This window comes from Canis lupus, chromosome X (genome assembly GCF_011100685.1).
Source record: "Canis lupus familiaris isolate Mischka breed German Shepherd chromosome X, alternate assembly UU_Cfam_GSD_1.0, whole genome shotgun sequence".
In the NCBI taxonomy this organism is placed as follows: Eukaryota; Metazoa; Chordata; class Mammalia; order Carnivora; family Canidae; genus Canis; species Canis lupus.
Window position 1 is genome coordinate 104,171,079 of NC_049260.1, and position 21,642 is coordinate 104,192,720.

At 38.0% G+C, this 21,642-nt stretch overlaps 1 protein-coding gene and 1 long non-coding RNA gene across 12 annotated transcripts in view; one reads left to right on the top strand and one right to left on the bottom strand.

The window, feature by feature from the left end:
• LOC119868515 overlaps positions 1-4,493 on the top strand; it is a 107,786-nt gene extending 103,293 nt beyond the window's left edge. Inside the window, exon 3 of the long non-coding RNA XR_005386447.1 lies at positions 1,050-4,493. This is a non-coding gene — a long non-coding RNA (uncharacterized LOC119868515). The remainder of the gene's footprint in view (positions 1-1,049) is intronic.
• The window catches only part of MBNL3 (muscleblind like splicing regulator 3), a 114,358-nt gene continuing 96,964 nt past the window's right edge, over positions 4,249-21,642 (bottom strand). For 7 of the 11 annotated variants that reach the window (XM_038588317.1, XM_038588315.1, XM_038588316.1 and 4 more), the window contains 6 exons: positions 21,349-21,585; positions 18,742-18,892; positions 16,979-17,014; positions 14,392-14,486; positions 13,335-13,408; positions 11,400-11,539 (listed from right to left, as the gene is read on the bottom strand). In XM_038588317.1, the coding sequence (XP_038444245.1) occupies positions 13,352-13,408; positions 14,392-14,486; positions 16,979-17,014; positions 18,742-18,892; positions 21,349-21,585 (576 nt within the window). In that variant the 3' untranslated portion in view covers positions 11,400-11,539; positions 13,335-13,351. Of the gene's footprint in view, positions 11,540-13,334; positions 13,409-14,391; positions 14,487-16,978; positions 17,015-18,741; positions 18,893-21,348; positions 21,586-21,642 lie in introns of all 11 variants that reach the window. The other 4 variants (XM_038588319.1, XM_038588318.1, XM_038588321.1 and 1 more) reach the window with 4 other exon arrangements.

Sequence of the window (21,642 nt, forward strand, 5' to 3'; positions counted from 1 at the left end):
GTAGCAGGGTCACAGCCTAGCTTCCCCAGGGAACCTTGCTCCAATTTGCAAAACTGTCTCTTGGAGGTAAAGATATGAAAAGTTTGTTTCTCCTATGGATAAAGTCAACACAGGTCATCTCCCCAGTTACAGGATAAAGTTAAGATGAACTATGAAAAGAAAAAAAAAAGATGAACCACAAATGACAAAAGGTGCTGTCAAGTCCTCTTACTTAAGGACCAGCTGTTGTTTATCTTGTAAACATGTATGTAATGGGTTCTATCTGCTGGCTATACAAGGGGATGATTCCTCTCTGCCTTCACAATTTCTTAGTGGATTGCCAATGGTGTGCATCCCATTTTGGTTTGATGTTCATTCAATAAAAACAGTGTTTGCTTCCACTGCTACCTCTGTGGGGAGGATTTATTGGGCTAGAAGGTCTTGGTCTTAATTGTATTTCCCCAGTGGTGCTTTGGTTGGGCTGGAGTTGGGCAGGTTACAGAAGGCAGGGGAGAGGAGAAGCTTGAGGGCAAGACTAAAGCCTGACTGAGTACAGGAGTTTGGTGTGTTTGAGTGTAGGCTTTATCCCATAAGACAGGGAAAAGAGCTGGGATATTTTTATTTTATTTATTTATTTTTAAATATTTTATTTATTTATTCATGAGAGACACACAGAGAGAGGCAGAGACACAGGCAGAGGGAGAAGCAGGCTTCCCATGGGGAGCTTGATGCAGTGCTCAATCCCAGGACCCCGGGATCACACCCTGAGCCAAAGGCAGATGCTCAATTGCTCAGGTGCTCCGAGATCTGGAATATTTTTAGCCAGGGAAGAGAAATCATGAATTTTCCAGCTTAGAAAAATGACACTAGTAGTAATGTGGAGGGTGGATGGTGGGGGGTGGGGAGGGAAGGGCCAAGTGGCATGGCACTAACTGTGGGCAAGGTAATAATCTTAGAATACAATTTAAGGGTTTTCTTAATCTGTTATCACTCAGAGGTTATTCTTGGATTGACCTTTCCCTAAGCCCCAAAACAATATCTGAACCTGTGTATTTTTATTTTTACCATAGGGGCATCTCCCCAGGATCCAGAGAATAGAGGACAAAAGTAGCAGTTGTGCCTGCATGTCTGCCACTTCTGGGCCACTTTTCTTGAATGGTCTGAGTGTCCCTCAGGCTCCAGTCTCATCCCAATGACTCTTGAGGTCCCCTAGCTTCTTTAGGATCTACAATATCTCTGACAGTGTTCAGCAGGAGAAGGAAAATTGCTTATCACAGTGGTCTCTACCGTTGGCTGGTGCTCGGTTTATGGTGAACACTCGCTGGAGATTCAGTGAGGTCTGAATGCCTCATTGATTACAGCGCCTACCTGTTGCCACGGATTGTGACTTCGAATGTCGGGATTCACGTGAGTTCAGCTCTTCCTATGCTAACAACCCACAAATGGATTTAACATAGGACTTTGTACATAGAAATTGAGAAGAACCAAAGCACTTTGAATGAACTGCGCATATGTTTATTAAATAGTTGACAAAGGGACATCAACAACCACTTATTACATATATATGTATATATATATATATATAATTAACACAGATATGTTTCTCTCTTAACTGTCAATTTCCCCAAGAAAGAATTGTTCAACTGTTCAGTTCATGAAAGCTAAAGGCAAAGTCTCAGTCCCAATCCTATTCTTCCCCACCCTCTTCTTACGACCTACATTGATTCTCAATGAGTTGACCATCACCTTCTGTAGTCATAGCATCCCCAGAAGCATGCTGACAGCAGAGACTCCTCAGATTCCTTCTGTGTTCTCTTAAGCCCTGCTGGTAATGAGCAGGCTGTCCACTTTAACCAGTGTTGTTGCCACTGCTTGTTGCTGTCCAACCACTGTCAGCCTGTGATTTTTCACCAATCTCTTTGTTCGTATACATACATACAAAGCACTGAATCATTTATGGGGAGAAACCTCCCTCATCGTCATCAGGAAAACATGATTTCTCTTGCATCTGTTCTGTTTTTGTCCCAGGCACACCCTGCCTGCCTCTGCACTGCACTCCATTTTCCATTTACAACACAAAAATGCTGGGCTACGCTGACCAGAACTTCCTTCTTAGACTGATTTCTTCTTATTCTGATTTCCATTTTGGAATGCTCTGCTTTTGTTTCAGGCATCTGTTTGTAAGGACAGGAATTGGACCTTCTGTTCCTCTCATAAACCTCACCTTTCCATCCAGGTGGCTTCCTTTTTGTTATTGGAGCTCTTGGCTATTATTCTCCACATACACACTGTCTTCCTGCCTAAGAGAAAGGTGTAAGTCCAGGCACTGAGAGGAAGATCTGGGTGGGCTCAGTTAAATTAGAATTTCTAGTGCAAGAAAGAGTAAAGAAAAAAAAATCTATGTGTACCCAACTGTTGAATATTAGCAAGTGCAGGCATTATTAGACTGCTCTAGGAACGTGATCATGTATCAGGCCTATCCTGTGTCATGCTCTTTACCACAGACATTGACCATGTGGGTGGATTTTAACATGTGGAGTTTCAGAATGTTTACTATCTACTCAATATTTTAGGTTCATTATTATATCATAACTTTCCTGACAATAACAAAAATACAGGAGCTTTCTTTTTTGGCCTTCTTGAGATGGTGAATGAATATACCACTCATCTGTAGGAATCTGCTGCCTAAATGCTGTTTGTTGCAGTAAAACATATATCCCTCATCTAGGCACATGACCACTGGAGAGTCATGCCTTTTAATTTTTTATCGATTTATTTTTTAAGTAAGAGCTACACCCAACGTGGAGCTCGAACTCATGACCCCGAGATCAAGAGTTGCATAGCTCTATGACCAAGTCAGCTAGGCACCATGAGTTAGGCCTTTTTAAATACAAACACTCCCAGGAGGCAGCACATAAACACTGCCAGTCTCACACCATAGTGTGATTGTTCTCTTAGTTCTCAGCTCTGAGATGCTCTCCATAGCTTGAGGTGCCCCAACAGGGAAGTTATGAAGGAGAAAAGTCCAGATATGTTTGGGGGAAGCAGGCCTGGTAAGTTGCTACCATGGAGCTTCTAGAGAGCCAGAGGTCACCATGGGGGATGAGGAAAGGAGGCTCTTAGAAGGATAGTGAATAAAGAGGTTGAAAAATGCCAAAGTAAACAGTTTACATCCAGTTTTGCCTGTGGGTCAACTTCCCTCTGGCCAACAAAGACTCCATTTTGATGGTGGTTGGGAATGCCTGCCCTGAATTCTTATCATTCAGCAGTTTCAAAAAGGAAGACATAAACTCAATATTGAAGAGGCCCAAAGACCTTTTGCAAATGTCTATATACTGAACTGGTATTCATGCTGGGATTACCAGACTCACAGAATCATATACAACACACCCAAAGGCTCTTAGTTGGCTCATTGAGAAACGCCAGGGTGGGAACCACACTCAGAAAGGGACAAAGTTGCTCTTAGCTCTGTATGATTCAGCTGACGCTGGACCTCCTCCTTGGCCCTTGGCACAGTTATGGACATGTGAAGGATACTCAAATCTGCCCTAGCCTCTTATCCAAAGCCTCTTCACCTCCATTTTCTATCAGCCTGGCTATCAAACAGTGGCCAATGTGGAGATGTTCACAACTAGTGTTTTTTTAAGTATTTAGAAATCTGACAGAGTAAAATATCACCTAGTTACATTTTGCTTTCTTAAGGAACAAAAATTATCTTTTCATTCCAGTGCCATTTTTTGGCGAAAAGCAATTTTAAGCGAGAGAAAACATTGTGATAGAAAAATTCATGCATCTCATTGTTATGAAACCATTGATGCTCATCTTGAAAAAAACAAAACACACAACACTGGTTTCATGTGTTCCACTGAAGATGCAAGATAGAAATGAATAACTGGAAAATACAAACTTCTAATAATGTATCTTAGGAAATACCTCAGAATTGCTGGAGCACAATAGAAGCCAGTAAGCATTATCTCAAAATGTTGAGTTCTCTTTTACTAAAATACAAATGTGCCTTTCTTGTGTAATTTCAATATCAGAGGAATAATACATCTAATACAATGAATGTATTATCTATATAATTCATAATACTGCAGGTATAATTGGAAATGCATTTCTTCTATGTATGAAGTAGAACTTGGGACCAAATCACAAATTTAAATTTTATATTAGAATTACTAAATTTGAGGATTAATATACTAGAACAGGAATAGCTTTTAAGTAAACTCTTAATGTGTGAATATGGATTCATAAAAAAAGACAGAACCATGAAATTTACACATTTTATTAAAAGAACCAAAAACAAAAACACAGAAGTAGCATACTAAAATGAGTTGCATAATGCACATTTCTAAACACAAACAAGCAGTACAGCACTATAACTTGGGGAGAAAAAAATCAAAGCATCTACCCTAATAATAGCAGTTGAGGGAATGAGCCATTGCATCTTGCAGGCAAAACATGATGGGAAGAGTTTTTACATCTGTGAAACATCGTGGTCATTATTAAATTTATAATTGTTGCACATGGCTAATAATTTTCTCATCCACAGGTAGTTTTAAACTGACATTCTTCTGTCCCAAATACATGCTTCATTTTCTACATTGTACTGGATTGTTATATAAACACACAAAGTTAGCCCTTAAAAAGGGAGTACATTTAGGAACATCTTTTCTTAAAATTTGAATGACTGTAATTTAGGGGTATGATAACAAACTCATTCATTTGCTAATAATTAAAGAAGCAACAACAATAATAAAAGGAAATTTATTTTGAAAAGGGCAATCCCAGAACCCAATGATATGATGGTCATATCATTCTCTCAACCGCTAGACACAAAAGAGCAACAGAATAATTTGGTTTCCATTATGAACAGATAGCATCTGCATACAGAAATAAAGCTTTGCATCCATGCAGTTCTATGTTAGATAAATCTTTCAGTTGTGTGTTTTGGGAGAAAAAGAGCATGGCCTAAAGTTGGGTTACTTTTTGGTCTTGTTACAGAGGTACTTTTTTAAAGATTAAAGTAATATGATGTAGAAGGTGACTAGTGAGAATTTCTGCAATACCTTCAAATAGTTGTGATGTAGTTCACAGTGATACATTTCTTTTCTTTTCAGGATGCTATAATTGAGGATATGTCCTATCTAAAGATAAAATTTCTCTGGCATCATCCTGCTTTGGAGTATGAATGGGTGATTATTTTCTAGGCAAGATCAAGTAGAGGAGCTGGCTGAAAAGTGTATGAATTAGTCAAACCAAGCCCTTTCCCGGGTTTAATAAAAGAGGTCCCTTTTTGGCCTCAAGTCATTCATGTTTTGTTATGCTTCATTCTCTAATTTGACTCACTGAAACACAGCCACTGTGTTTAAGCTCCAAAGAGGGTGATCCAGTGGCTGTCAGCATGTACAACATGCCATCAGCTAATTGGTTATCTTTTGTGATGCTTCTAAGTTCATTCTTACTATTTTATAGGTGATTCTTCTTCACTTAAAATTTTATACTTCTCTTGTCCTTATGAAAATATATCCTTGTGGCTCATAGATTCACAGGGAAATACCAACACAAGGACATGGGGTAAGCTGGGCAAATACATTGGTGATGAGGTTGAAATTGGAGTCCCTAACTACAGAATGCATGAATGCTGACATTTTGTACTGGTGGAAATGCTGGTCAGATGGTCAGGCTGTTAGTTGTGTAGCTGACTCTGATTAAGGGCTGAAGGTGGGGCAGGCAGGGAAGAGAAATTTCTAATCAACTGGCCCTGAGCTATTGGACAACTGTAAGGCTTGGATTACTTTCTGGCTCTGGCTTATTTTTCCGTCTCTGTGAGACCATCAAAATGGATATTGATACTAGTACCAACTCCCCTAATCCCAAAATGGGTTCCTTCTCCAAGGCAAGGGCGACACGCCCCCAGGATGTGAAGGACTCAATTTACCAGTGGTGATCTATCCTTACACCTTTCTAACCTCATTGCCTAGAGGCAACAAAAAGTTAAATGGTGAATAGTAGATGATCAGGGAGCTAGAATCCACAGAGACGGTCTGATTGAAACATTCTTTTCCAGCTCCTATGTATGTGAGATTTGGGCGGGTTCTCTCCTGTTGAGTTAAAACAGTGGGAGGCTATAGTGGCAGAGTAAAGCACTTTCTAATCTGGTAGGGGCAAGTCAAAAAACAGTTTCCATTCAATAGGTATAAGGTAAATAAAGCCATTTATAAAGTGCCAGAAGCACTTTTTTTCTTTTGTTGGAGGGAACAAAATGCCTCATGCTGGCCATACTTAACTGTAAAATTCAGTCTCTCAATGGTTGCCAATGGGTTTTGGGATCTGAATTTTAAAGGGGAAGTAGTGGTGAATGTTAATTCTTTGATTGCCACTTAAGTGGATATTAATTGATGTAACTGATACATCTCAGTTGGTCATGTTCTGTCAAAGAACTATCCATCTTGCAACTTACAGGGCATCTCACTGCTTGCAACCATTGAAAAAAACAAAACCTTTGCCAGAAACCTACCTGGTGAGTGTGTGTGTGTGTGTGTGTGTGTGTGTGTGTGTGTTTACAATGGAGATGAATCTAAAAGGCAAACAATCTTTGCTACTGGTTTTGCCAAAAGATGAAGGACCTTTGCTCTTGGTAAGCTGAAGGTGACTTGTGTTACCTGTTACCAGTCTTCTCTTTTGGTGAACTGTAGCAAACCAGAAAGCCTCCCCAACAGCAAAGCGACACCATGCTTTAGTTAATTAAGTCTTCTAGCAAAACTCCCCTCCTTCTCAAGGCTTTAGGAATAACTCTATCTTACTAACATTTCCGCTATTATCACAGATCTCTTATATTAAAAAAAAAAAGCTCCAAGCATAGCGTTCATGGACTATGTACATAAGTGCAAAAAAGGTGTGTCTCACACTGTCGCACCCTAACTGAGACCATCAATGAACTGCAGCATATGTCTCTCAAACACTGTCAAGGGGTCATTCCACAGTATCTGCATGGTTTTACAAATGGAAATTAATCTTAAAATACACTTCTATCATTCTTTAATCCGCATTTGGATGTATCGGTGGTATATGATTCCAGAAGAGACAATTTTTTGTAGTGATAGCTATGTCTTGTGCATAGAGTAATTTGGAATAAAAAATGTTATGAAAAAAGGTCAGGTAATAGGTTATAAAGGCAACGATCATGTTTTGAAGTCTAAATACTGTGGAACAACCCTATCCACACAACAAATTCCATTAAGCTATAAAGCCTGACTCTAGAATCCATGTGTTGTAAACTTTTTGATTAAAAAGTCATATAAGGACACAAATTCAGCTATCACCTCGCGATTTGGGCTTAAAGAAAAATTTAGCCATATCTATTCTCTGAGTTTTGAGCTGTACCTTCTATATGGTCATACTGTCAAAAACCATGTATAGTTTACAAGTAAAATTAACAGCAAAAAAAAAAACACCAACAATAAACAAAAACAATGTGTCTAAAGGTAGCCATGTTGTAGTTTTGTTGCTAAAGCAACGACTAAATATAATTAGTTAAAATTATTATTCATATATAAAGTTAAGTTTGTTCTTAAACTGTGAAGTGTAACGAATAGTTACACGAACTATAATCTATATCTTATTATGCGCCGGTGTCAGTTTAGAACCTATCTAGGTGGGTTGAGTACATGTAGTAAAATCTTAAAACTTTTCTCTAACTCTCCTGCGAAGTTACTTAGTTATAAACTTTTCTCTAACTCTCCTGCATTAGTTACTTAGAAATATAAAAATGTAGTAAAATAAAAACCTTAAAAACTAAAGAGAAAAACAAAGGACATGGCACCAATTAGTGACTTGGTGCTCCAAATCTATATTCATAATTATTATCTACAGTTTGATGATGTTATCAACTAAGTTTGCAAAAAAGTTGTGATACTCTTTTAGATACTATTCATTCTGGTGCCTTTGACAGGCACTGGTGAAATTAAAAATGAGGCCACTATCTTCCTACATCTATTCAACAGAACTGGGAAATTGTATTTCTCCTCTTCTATTTCAATGTGTGTAGAAATGGAGAAAGCAAAAAGAAAGAAGATTCTAGTTTCTAATCATTCTGTACATTACATCCTACCCTACAGACTAAAATAAGTCGGAACTTTAGTGAACACAGCCTAACGGTGTAGGACAACACTTAACGGCAAGATCAAAGTGCTTTCGTATGTTCAAAAACGGATGGTGAAGGTTGATGGAGAAGGGAGAAGATGGCTTTTCACATGACAATGAACTACAAATTAGACTCTACTCTAGACAAATGAGATGAAATGCAATAGCTGGTTACAGAATCATGCTCTGATTGCAAAGGTAAATACTGTATTCAAATAGCAATTTTATGAATCCATTTGGTTTTAATTTCATCTTAATCCCTCTTTTAAAATATACTTCTGTTCACATAGTACCTTTTTAACAAAAAAAAATTTTGATACTACTAAAACCCTCTTAACAGATACTTTTAGATTATTTTCTCTGTATACCTGACCTGTTTTATCCAAGTTTCAGGACTCTTGCCTATTTTTGCAAAAGGCTGAGAGAAATGGACAAAAACAATAATTTTGGATAAATAAGAATAGAAGTCCTTGTAAAATACAAAGCTTATAAAATGTTAACTAAGAATCACAAGTGGTTAGAATTTTATATATACAATTCATCCAGTAAATTGTTGTTTAGAGTCACTGATTAGTTTGTGACTTGGCTTTTTAACTTGAAATTTATAGTCTAATGACTCTCCTTTCTTCTTTTCTTTTCTTGAGTAAAGAGAATTTGAGTAAGCCATTCATTGCACAACTCGTTTGAAGAGTGCTATCTTAAAATTGCATTTTTGTTGATGTTCTTTAGCATCCGATCGAAATGTTAGTGCTTTGAATTTTCTTTCTTTAAATTCACTTAACAAAGTAACTGTTAAAATGCCGGCAATATCAAATATCGTGGCACTGAAACTACAACTATCCTGAATATCCTTCACTAAACCTCTTACTAAAAAATAAGTCATTACTGCTGTCTTCCAGTGCTCATAGCATCACAAAAACCACCGTACGACTCTGGGCTTATTGTCTATGTAACATCTTCATTAGAAGGTTAAAAGGTTAAATGAGACAGTACGTTGTATGAAAACATCTAGCTATGCAAAAGAGTTCATTTTGCACTGAAGACATCTCTATCACCTTAAAGGAAGACACCAAACTAGCTCAGGTGCATCCTTCCTGGATTTGTGTGATTAGCTCTGCCCTTCTGGAGAGGCATTGGCACAGGTTAGACAAAACTCAGTTCTATACACAAGTCATTTCACAAAGGCATATTCTACTTTCTTCTCTAACAACATTAAGATTTTGGGAAACAGAAATTAAGTGGTTCAAGGAATCAACAGGTAAAAGTCAGGACACTTCTTGTTCTCTCACTCCAGGCAATACTGTTAACAGGTGACAATGTCTTGATGCAAGCCAAGACCATTTAGAAATTACTGATGATCATGATATAGGATTGATCATTAAGAACAACAGGATACCAACTACCAAACAGCTAATTTTTTGCTAAGCGAAGTGGATCTGCTTTGGAATGGAGTCTCAAATGTTCTGAAACACAGACAATGTGAAACAGAGGAAGCAATGAAAGTTGGGAGATTTTTCTGGGTCTGACTGCCACCGATTACAGAATGGATTAGGTAGCTATGGGCAGGTCACATGTCCCGGGCCTCAGTTTCATCAATTGTCAAAAGGTTGTGCCAACTCCACTGTTCTGTGATTAAACACTGCTAGCCAGCTTAAGGTATTCTAAATCTGATTTTCTCTTTGCTTGTTATTTTCGTGAAGGGAAACAAACCTGCTATACATATTAAATTTGATGATTGTATGCTTTCTAGCAGGAGAATATATATTTAGTAGAAAATATTAAATCTAAGTTGATGTGAAATATCATATGGTTCAGCACTAACAATAGTAACTAATGAAAACCTCTCTATTATCATTTTCAAATACATATAAAACAAATTTAAATGAAGAAACAAAAAATGGTTTGGTTATGATATGACTGTTGTTAATAAAGTCTGGGAAGGGCAACACTTGACACAGGCGCTCGCTCCTTCACAAAGTGTTCAACGGAACTGGAAATTTGGTTGAACTGAAGCTAAAGACAACTGTGGACAGCCTTCCTAGAAGTTTTAAGTAAATCAAAGAATACTTTTACATGCCTCCCTACCCCTTCTCCCCACCCTCACCATTTCTCCAAACCTATATACTTCTGCTCCAACTGTGATCAGTGGAGAAGACTGTCCATTTGGGGAGGAAAGGCCTCATTGGAACCAATTCTCTTTCACCGTGACTTTTGCAAGATTGCGTCTTATTATTCAGAGTAGTCTAAAGAGCACTAGCCATTTTCATTCACAGAATGGCACTTGTGAAAAAGGTTGCATTGCAATGGTTTTCACACATTTTCCTCCAAAACATGAAAACTACCTCCATGCCTCCACCTCCCTGTTTAATTTAGAACCTACAATTAGCATACCTTTAAGCCTCCAAGTACCAATTTTCAGGTAAAGTTGACAAGTGGCTCAGCTTTAGACACTCAATCTAGGAGATAGGATCCTTGAACCACAGAAAAATGTAATGGGCATTTTACATAAATGCTGAGAAATTCATTTAAGGGTAAATTGCAATTTTGCAAGCTTTTTATGGAGTGAGACTAGAGGTTCATATTTTAAGAAGTTCTCTGGGGGTTCTTTGGTGGGTAATTATTTCTCTCTCCCCCAAAAAACCTAGGCATGTGATTGTATTATGCAAGGTCAGATCTGCAGGTATTACACGCATATTTATGAACAGGTTTTGTGCACACTCAAAAGTGAGGTCTTTTGAATGTCTGCCATAAGAAACCTACAGAAATTTTCTAAAGAGAGAGAAAGCATATTAACATTAATCTGTCATGTTTTTCAAACACAGATATTTCTGTTTCCCATTAATAATATTTTAGTTGAAATCTAACACCACACATCTAGAGGAAAACACTATAGTATGTAAAAATCTAACACACCACGCCACACCACAATAGATACAAGAGTGGGGAAAATGCTACTGGATACATTTGTTACATTCTAAATAAACCCAACAGACTATTGTGTAAACAAAACAGTAAGGTAACACTTCAAAACAGATGAACATTTACCCACCAAGAATGCACAGTAAGCCAACAGTGCACTGTGGAGATTCACTCAGCATAATGGTTATTGGAAAATCACAAAGAATAATGTAACAAACTACAAAACTTTATGGTCATGTTCTACCTACTAATTCAAATAAGATAAATGGTAGTTATTAATTTTCTATTCATGTTTTAACACCTCTGTTGACTGGTTAGTGCTTCATTGTTTTTCTTTGAATGTGTTGATATGTGCACTTTGTTTAATATATTGACCGCACCATACTTATTGTTGCGTTGGTAGAAGAGGACCTATGAGAATATATATAGAAAGGCCATATGGAGGTTCTCACGGAGAGATCTTGATACTCCGTAACTCTGTTGTTCAGAATTTCAACTGAAATGGAAAAAAAAAAAGAGAGAAAGAATGAGAAATATTAAGGGGTCATGGAAGAAGGAGTCAGGATACTGGCTTCTTGTGCCATTTCTGTATGCGAACTGCCAATATACTCCCCACTCTGAGTTTCATATTCTACATTTGTGAAAATGGGGCTGTTGGAAAGGGTCACAAAGAGTCATATAGCATGACAGTTTATGGTTCTCACTGAGTGCTAGTGCACAGAATCGCCCTAAGTTAACAGAGATATGCTCAGTAGCTTAAGGCATCATCCACACAATGCCTCAACGTATTGATAAGCCTCCACCCATCTACCCACTTCCTTCAATTTCCTTCAAACATATGTTGAGAACACATGTTTGATACCAACCATTGTGAAATATGCAAATGTTAAACACACTTTAAACTTTTTAATCTGGACGTTTCGGACCATGTAGGAAATAGCCAAGGTGTGAAATCTAGGTATACAGTATTTTACAAAATTATGTTGCTGAACTTTGGAGAAATTTCCAACATCTGTTACATGTGGAAGATCATGATTATGGTGTGCCAAATATGTCTAAATTTTCTAGTGGAATATAGCAAAAAGGAATCCCCTCAAATATGTTCTGTTGGAAACTTTATCATTGTACAGGACAACTTTTGTTTACCGTAATGTAAAGTAGCCCATGAGAATCAGGCAAGTATTTGCAAAACCCATATTCTCATGTTTGATGCTAATTCCAAGTTGCTGCTATCCCAAATGATACTCCTGGACACAATTACAATTTATAGCTACTTCTGTTATTCTGTGTACTCAAAGGGGTCTCTTTAAAACATTCCTTATGATTGAAAAGGCTTGTTTGTCTAATATGCAGTCAGCTATAGGCTCTGTCCAGGACAGAGTTTGCATGCTGGGCCAGGTTCTGGGGAACCAGTCTGTCAAGTGAACAGAACCATCACCTCCGTCAATTAAATGAAACGCTCCAGTTGTGAGAGCTTCAAACTTTCATTGATGAATAGATGCAATTCAGAATTCATACACTTGTTTAGTAAGTCCCTATTGGTAATTAATTAAGATACCTAGGAGTCTGAAGTGGCTTGAAAAGTCACATTTTCCAAATGAAATACTGCTCAAATTAAGTGTGTGCTCTGTCTGGCTCTGGACTAGGCAAACAGGAGATTAAATGTTCAAAGGTGTGGGTGGTGGGGGAAGGGGAATCCAACAACAGTTGTTGGGTTTTTTTTTTAAAGCCACGATTTGAAGGAAAATGATTACATTACTAAATTATGTCACTCAAAAATTCAAAACAGCTGGAGCATTTCTGATAGACCTATATGGTAAACAACACAAAATGGCAGAGTGTAAAAAGCACGATCTTTTACAACATCATGGGAGTAGCATATTCCTGAGTGCCTTTAAGATATTCATCATAGTCAGACCAACAAAATTACTTTGCTTTACTTCAACAAGGACAAAAAAAAAAACCAAAGCTAGAAAAGTGTTAAAGAATTAATATTCAAAAGTGATTTGTGTAGTGGGCTGACAAATCAACCTCCTTTAATAACAGGAAAACATTTCAGAATTTGTAAGCTCATTGGGAAAATATAGTACCAGCTGTCATTTTTCATAGAAAAAGTTGCATATTTGCTTCCCACATCTCAATTTGGAAAATTTAAAATGCTTAACTCAAGCTCTAAGTTATAAGGACACCTATTAATAAAAATATTTACCAAAGCCTTTAGCAAATGTAATTGTGTAAATAAAAAATATAACCTATAAATATTATTCATATGAATACTTAAAGAAACTTACTGTTCTACTGGTAACTTCTACATCTGTGAAACAAACATGCTGCTATTCAGTTCATCTACTGATAATGGGGTTATCTATAGTAGTAAAAAAGATTTTAGATTAAAATAGTTTCTTGAGAGAATCCCATTTATTTTGTTCACTGTTTGGACATGGTAATTAAAAATCATAATCAATTTCACAGAAAAATTTAGACTTATTGACCATATCCACTAATAGTTAATTTTGCAAAGCACAGATTAGAATGTGGCTTATTCCCCCAGTGGATTAATGCTCTACGTGCTGTGTGGTTATCATGGTAATTGAAGCAGCTGTGGAATGTGTAGTCTTGAAGCATGGTTACCACCTTAATAAGGCAAAACAGCCTTCACATTACATGATGATTATTTTATGTATCTCATTACAATTTTGAGACTCTCTCCCAATTTAAAATTTGTCTTTGGACTCTGCCTGTAAATACCTTAAAGCAAATGAAAATCACAATAACACAGGCACATCTAATGTCAGTGTGAGATCTCTGATGTCACCGATGAGTGTCACCGAGTGTCAGAGTGTCAGTGTGACATCTTTGATGTCATCACAGGGTAATGATAAGGGTATCTGTGTGCTGGAAAGAAGTGTGTTATCTGGCTTTCTTTCCAGCAGATCTGAAGGTAAAAGGTGATGATTGTACCAAGTGCAAGTTAAAATGGAATAACCAAAAAAAAAGGGGGTAGTAAAATAAAATAAATTCTTCTCTTGACCAATGAGGAAGCATTTAAGGAGTATTTAGTATATGTGTTTGAGGATTGGTTTGACAGTGACAATTGTGAATATGACATATGAAGAGCAACTTCTGGTAACTGATTAAAAATGAGAAAACTGCTGATTCACCTCAGGATGGGTGGCAGATACACCCCTCTAGAGTATACACAAGACCAAAAATTCTAAATGTAACGACTTCTTAGGAAACAAACAGGAATAGGGATCAATGTCTCTTGCCAATCCCAAAAGCATATACTGTGCCTTACCAACACACGGTAGTTATCTAGGTCTGAACAGGTAAAATAAATGGCCAAACCTGATTGCCTGTAGCTGTTGCAGCGAAGGGAACGCTGGTAGCAGGTGGTGTTGCTGCAGACACAGTGGTAGGAGTTGCGCCGTGCATCATGGGCACTTTCAGTAGGAAACCATGGGAGCAACACATGGGAGGGTGGAGAATTTACACAACCATGACATAAACGATGGGATGGGGCGTGGTAGGTATCACAGCAACAAGCCATGTGACATCATCGTGATGGACACACCAAGGTGCAACATGCAATCACAGTCAGTGCAAAGCAACACAGCGTGGAAGGGGGAAAAATTTAAAAAGAGAAAGGGGAAAGCCAATTATAGTTACCATTAAGGAAAATGGAATCATTCTCAACAGTTAGTTGTTTATCAGAATCCCATTATATAGTTGAGTTAAAAGGCCAAATTTTCGGAAGGGGTTATGATGAGCACATATGACAAAATCTGATTTTACCAAGGCTGGCTATAGGAACACCTTGCTGAGCAGACAAGTGACTGGGTTGCACATTTGAAATGTAGGTAGGGAAGTGTGAATTGGTGTTTGGCTTCAGTAACCTAAGAGACTTGAGCATGGTCACTATATTGTCAGATACCAAGAGACAGCTACAGGTATACTTACCTGATCTACATGCAAAAAAAAAATTGGCAGTTTGATTGGTGGGTATATGATGGGGAAGCAGATATGAAGAATACAGTGGAGTATGTATGGAGGTTTTTAAGTATGTCTCTGGCAAATCCCTTGGAAATCTAGGCTATTCATCAAACACACACATGGCAGCACTTCCTACTAAAAATCTGACAAAATCTTGTCTTCATTGCAATTAATAAAGTGATGGCAGTATGACTAGCAGCTATAATGCCTGTTTCAGGATGTTTTCTTTTGCTCTTTCTAGTTTCTACCTCATTTTAAAAGCTTTTTGGATGCTTTTCTCATTTCTAGCTCATTTTGGAAAGCAAATTAAGGAATTAATGTGTGAATGGTACTGTGTGAATGGTGAGCATGCATATGTAATAATTTATGTCTATATCCACTGAATTCAGATTTTCTTTTCTTTTTTTTTTTTTTGAATTCAGATTTTCTGAAAGTCTACAGAGAAAGCAAATGGCCTGGAGAGAGAAAAATCAATATACACAATGTTACAGAAATCACAAATGTGCCCCAAATGGTGATTAACAGAAATCCCATAGTGATCTCTTATGTGTCCAGTTACACATTACTTATAGACATCCATTATCAGATCACATGCCGATTCTAAAAACACTCTTGTTTTCCCTTTAGACCACAGCAACTATGCAGGAAGCAGTGCCACGGAAGCATGCAGTTTGCATTCCTACACAGAGCTGTTAGGTGAAAAGACAGGGGAGGAGAGTCACAAAATGCGAAGACAGAGATACATTTCACCAACTTGCAGAAGTCTATTCTAATCATATGCATATGATGCTCCTGTTAGGATCAGGTGGAAATGTTTTTACTTCCTACAGGGGACAGCCAATCCCTCAATAGCAGAGGCCTCCCCTCATAGCCAGGGTTCACTCCCTGCCTCTGTCTTTGACCGCTACTACTATGTGGTTGTTATTCTGACCTTCTGTTTTATCTCAATAAACCTGTTTGGCCCTTTTGGGATCTACATCTACTCTGGTCAACCAACAGGATGGAGGCTAAGCTGTGGTCAACTTCCAAAAATGATGAAAAGCACTGGACTGATAGGACACGGGTAGGGGTGGGTATGGTGGGGTAACTCCTCCATCTATCAAACAGAGCTACTTTCCTCTGGTCTGTGCCCATGGACTGTAGGAGCCAAGAACTCCTACAATGAAAACAAGACTCTTTCTTGTCTTCTTCAGTAGTAGTAACAGAAAAATGGTCTTGAGATGGCTACCAGATTGTATTGGTGACTAATTGAAGGATCTGTGTGTAAGTGATCATGAATAATTACATACTTCCAAAGAGTCATTTTGAAATCATTCTGTTGTGCCTGGGTTCCACGCACATGACACTGCATCCTAGAACGCCACAGAATTCATCACATAACACTACAGAATGCCCTAGCTTTGCATAACTCCTCCTTTGTCAACATGTGAGTATTGAATGATTTAGATCTTCTAGATAACTTTGGAGGGGGGAAAGCTTGGTGATACTTTAAAATACGAAAAGTGCAGAATTCTCTTATTTTCTTCTTATTTGGGATGAAGTACCCTAACCTGCTCACACTTTACAATGCAACTGGTTTTCTATATCATCTGTATGTATAAATTATTCCAATCATGACATATTTGCATTATAATTGTAGGAAGAGGGGAAGGTCTGGTAGCCATAGTGGTGAAACCGGAGGAAAAAAAAAGCTTCTTGAAACTTTTGTCATAAATATGCTCAGCCTTCCATTTGGCAATGGTAGACCCCCAATAACATTTTCCAAGCTTCTTTACCTGCTGTTTTCTCTCCTCATCATGCCCCGACTCTTTCCAAATGCCCCCTCCTCCCAAGCTGGTGGCCCATGAGCCACATCACCCAGTCACTCATCTCTTTCACAGTCTTAACAGAGAAATACTTTTTTCAGATTAGAAAAAGGTGAGAATGTTCATACAAAACCTACCAACACTTGAAGCGGGTGCCATGCACAGTATTGGCCCTGTACACCATGCAGAAAAGCGTGAAAAGTAAAGGAGAGAGATTTCATTATTAATTCTTTACGGAGAGAAATAATTTTTAACTAGAAAGATATTCTTTGCATATTAATTAACGAGCACATGCAAATCCAGTAAACTCCATGCTTACAATTACAGCTTAGTTTCAAGCTCCCCAACCCAGGTAATCAAAGTAATTCTTGGACTCTTAGGTATAAAAATGACCATAATTTTTCTTTAAAGGAATTACCTCACTTAAATTGCAATTTTATTTTGGTCACATTATCACAGCCTCCTCCACATCACGACCATGAACTTTGCTAGGCACAAAGGGCAAATAGGCTTTCCATCAAGAGGGGGTGCTAAGCCTGACAGGTTTTAATTTTGCTGTTAATTAAGGGGAAACGAATGCTTCTGACATTTGGCTCCTAAATCTAGACTTTAAATTAGCCATCTCCAGCAAAAGAAGTCTAAAAATTTTAAAATTGTGTTTTTTAAATAAAGAACTACTGTGGTTAGTTAACTAAAGACTGGCTTTTTATGGCTTTCTAAATTAATTAGCTAATCAATTTATCCATTAACCACTGGGTGTTTTCAAGTATAGGTATACAATACCATGTGTTCGCTATGTTTATGTAATTAATAAGGCTTTCTAAACTAATTTGAAAGCATGTCAGTTTCATTTAATAATGGCTTCCAAACTGGGGCATTTATGACTCTGGTAAAAAAAAAATCTGTTCACTCAGTGGTTAGTATTTTCAATTTATTCCTAAGAGACTCTATGCTCATTCTTAAAGTATTGAACCACAGGAAGAAAAGTATTTCTCCTCATATATGATATTTATTTGAGCAGAATTTTCTATTCAATTTGGTACAAAACTGTTATGCTATTACATTTGAATGTTGAAGGTAACAAAATATCCTGATAGTATCAGGAAAATATGATAAACTGCTGTATTTTAAATATTAATTGGTATTTAAGAGTTAAAGGCTAAAAGTATGTGATATATATATGTGTGTGTGATATGTACGTATATATATACATACATACATATATATATATCACAAACACATAAACTATACTGTCTTATAACCACTATAAGTTCAAGGGTAGTTTTATTATAACTGTCTTTGGCATATTGAAGATATATAAATTACATGTTTTTACAATGCTGAAGCTAGGAAACATTTTTTTGAGGGGTAACCAGTGTCTTTTATTTATTTATTTTAAAGATTTTACTCATTTATTCATGAGAGACACAGAGAAAGAGAGAGGCAGAGACACAGGCAGAGGGAGAAGCAGGCTCCATGCAGGGAGCCAGACGTGTGACTTGATCTCGGGTCTCCAGGATCATGCCCTGGACCGAAGGCGGCACCAAACCGCTGAGCCACCCGGGCTGCCCTAACCAGTGTCTTTTAAGGGGATACCTAAGAGTCAAGGAATTAGTTTGAGACTGAACCAAGTGAAACATTCATCAGAAGCAAAAGCTGAGAAATGCTTTTAAGAAAAATGTTGACAGATTTTCCTAGTTTGATTTCAAATCATTACTTTTGAGGAACCATAGAAAAATTTGGTTCTATGGATGAGCAGATCAAGTACAACTGCCTTGTTGTATTTCCCACCCAAACACCTGTTGACAGTTCTCCCATAAAAACTCTTGGGCAGCTCGTGTGCCCTATGTATACATGCACAACATGGCTAAACTGACAGTGCCCAGAGCCCTGTACTCACCTGTAGGGATAAATGCCGGCTGTGGGAGCTGCAGGTTAGCCAGAGCCTGCTGGCAGTGGAAAACATTGGGGTTAAAGACAGGGGTGGCACCATTGGTCTTTTCAAGTGCTGATCTCTTTGGTATCAGTTGAAGCGTACCAGGCTGCAGGGCCTGTGAGGGAGGGATGGATTAATAAATAGTACCAGAGAAAGGAAAAACAGGTACTCAAAGCAAGCAAGCAGCAGTTAGATAACGTGTGGCCCTAGAAACCTCTGCAAGGGTATCCTATCCACTGAGCAATTTGCTAGGTGAGTACTCAGTCCAAAACGGGAAATAAACACACAAGGGGAAAAAAAACCCATGATTTTTCAACTTCACTCATTTAGGCAAATAAAAAAGTACCTCATCATTTGAGCCAAGATGTGACCTGAAGCTTAACAGCAAATAATCACTTAAAATTCACATCTCAGAGATGTTCACCCATGAATCTATTACAATGAGATGAGCAGAAGCAACAGATACATCAAGAAAGAGATTTTTGCTAGTTAAAATTCCAACATAGATCTAGGAGGTCAATGGTATATAGGTGATAAAACAGATGTCGAGGGGTCAGAGTCTGATACTGTGGCCCCATAAAACAAAATCCAATTTATAGAAGGACGTCAAGTCTAAATCCTAGAACTGTGCTTCTCCCAACTACCATGTAAGGGAAAAGCAAATAAATTATTTTCTTCCCCACTACCTGCCTCACCCAGATAACATAGACAGCAAAATATGTGCAATTCTCATTTGTAGATGCTTGCTGTGCATTTCGGGATGTACCACTGGTTTCATTAAGTCCTTGTCAAGTTTAATTCTAAAATGCATTAGAATCTAAAATCCTTCTTTCATGTCTACACTTCTTTCAAAATCCCACTGTGCTTATTATACCCAGTCAAATTTGCTCCTGGGTCAGATTCACTGGAGAAGTTTGACATGACTTGTATTTTTCTGTCAGAAAATTACACGTGACTTAAAAAACATGCCCCAGCGACAAGAATTAGGTATGCTCCAAATTCCTAAGGAGACAGGAACACTTGTGTTGAGTGACTAGCATTCCATATGCCAAAAAGGGGGCAAGCCATGACCTCCTTTTGCCTATGGATAACAAAGTCTAAACCTATCTCTATATTCCTTTGGGAACTAAATATTTACCCTTCACCTCTTTTGCTTTTATTTTTTTTCTCTTTTGCTTTTAAATGCAGGGATGAAGTCAACCTGAGCTAGGCACATGAACATGAAGAAAGCAGAAAAAAAACCCCAATATTTTACCAAGCATTTCAACTCTTGAATCTTTAAAAATACAGAAAGCTTACATTTCTTCAGGGAGCCTTCTTTATTTGATCTTACCTCAAACCAATTCTGGTAGACCGATCTTGCCTTCCCCCTAAGATTCTGCTCTGATCAGTTACTCAGAAAGGAATTTTATATGATATTCATAAATACTCAATGAAGGTAATAGTTAACTCTATATGGAAATTTGGGGCTGACTTAAATGTAGCCTACCAAACACAGCTGAATCATGAAAACAGACACATACATATGAAGGCCCCATGCCCGAGCATGGAAGAGGTGCACAATGGCATAAGCAAACCATTCCTTGTACACCCCAAACACATGAGAACCTTTCCTTTTAGAGGGCCTACTGTTTTCCTCTTCTTTATTATAGGCTTACACTGCTTCTAAACAATATGTCACCAACAGCAGTAAAATCAAAGAATTGAAGATCTAAAATCTGCACTGAACATTTTGGATACCTTGTTATTTTCATGGCTTAAAATCCCTTCATTCAGTATAATTTAAGACAAAAACCACTTGGTGAAGTCTTTTTAGAACTCATCAACAGGGATGCCTGGGTGTCTCAGTGGTTGAGCGTCTGCCTTCGGCTCGGGTCATGATCCTGGGTCCTGGGATCGAGTCCTGCATTGGGCTCCCCACGGGGAACCTCCTTCTCCCTCTGCCTATGTCTCTGGCTCTCTCTCTTTGTCTCTCATGAATAAATAAATAAAATCTTAAAAAAAAAACCCAAACCAAAACCACTCAAAAATAGTTTCCTGTTTATTTATTTATTTATTTATTGATTTATTGATTGATTTATTTTTTCTGTTTATTTATTTTTTTAAAAAAAGATTTTATTTATTTATGAGAAACTCAGAGAGAGACAGAGAGAGGCAGAGATACAGGCAGAGGGAGAAGCAGGCTCCATGCAGGGAGCCTGATGTGGGACTCAATCCCAGGACTCCAGGATCATGCCCTGGGCCGAAGGCAAGCGCTAAACCACTAAGCAACCCAGGAATCCCCTAGTTTCCTGTTTAAATGACATAGTTTACCCTCTCTCTAAAGATGGGGGCAAAAGCACAGTCAATTAAAAGCCTTAGTAAAGCTTTGAAACAATGAAACAATTATCTTTAGAACATTTTAGAGAATGAAGCAGAATAAATAGGTGCTCTCTTTTCCAGCTTATAACCCTGGCTATTTATCTTAAGATTCATTCATGACTATCTAAGATTATGGTTACAAGTATTAGACAAGTTGAGGAATATACTATTATTTACCCAAACAGTTCACAACTCCAGGCCCCTTCTTACCATTGTGGTGGCAGCTGAGTGGTTCATCTGGTGATGAGCTGCCCTGAGTTTGGCTTGCAAATGGGCAGGAGGATGAAAGTACTTGCATTTCTCCCGGGAGCATCGCCCTTTGATGTAATCCATGCAGATCGTCACAGTATTATCACTTGCCTCAATCATAGAAACATCCGTAGGGTGAGCATAGCGACAGTCATTTTCACCACGGGTACAGTTTCCACGCTGGAATTCTCGGCAAACCTTATATTAAAAAAACAAAAACAAAAACAAAACAAAACCCCAAAATACACATCACAT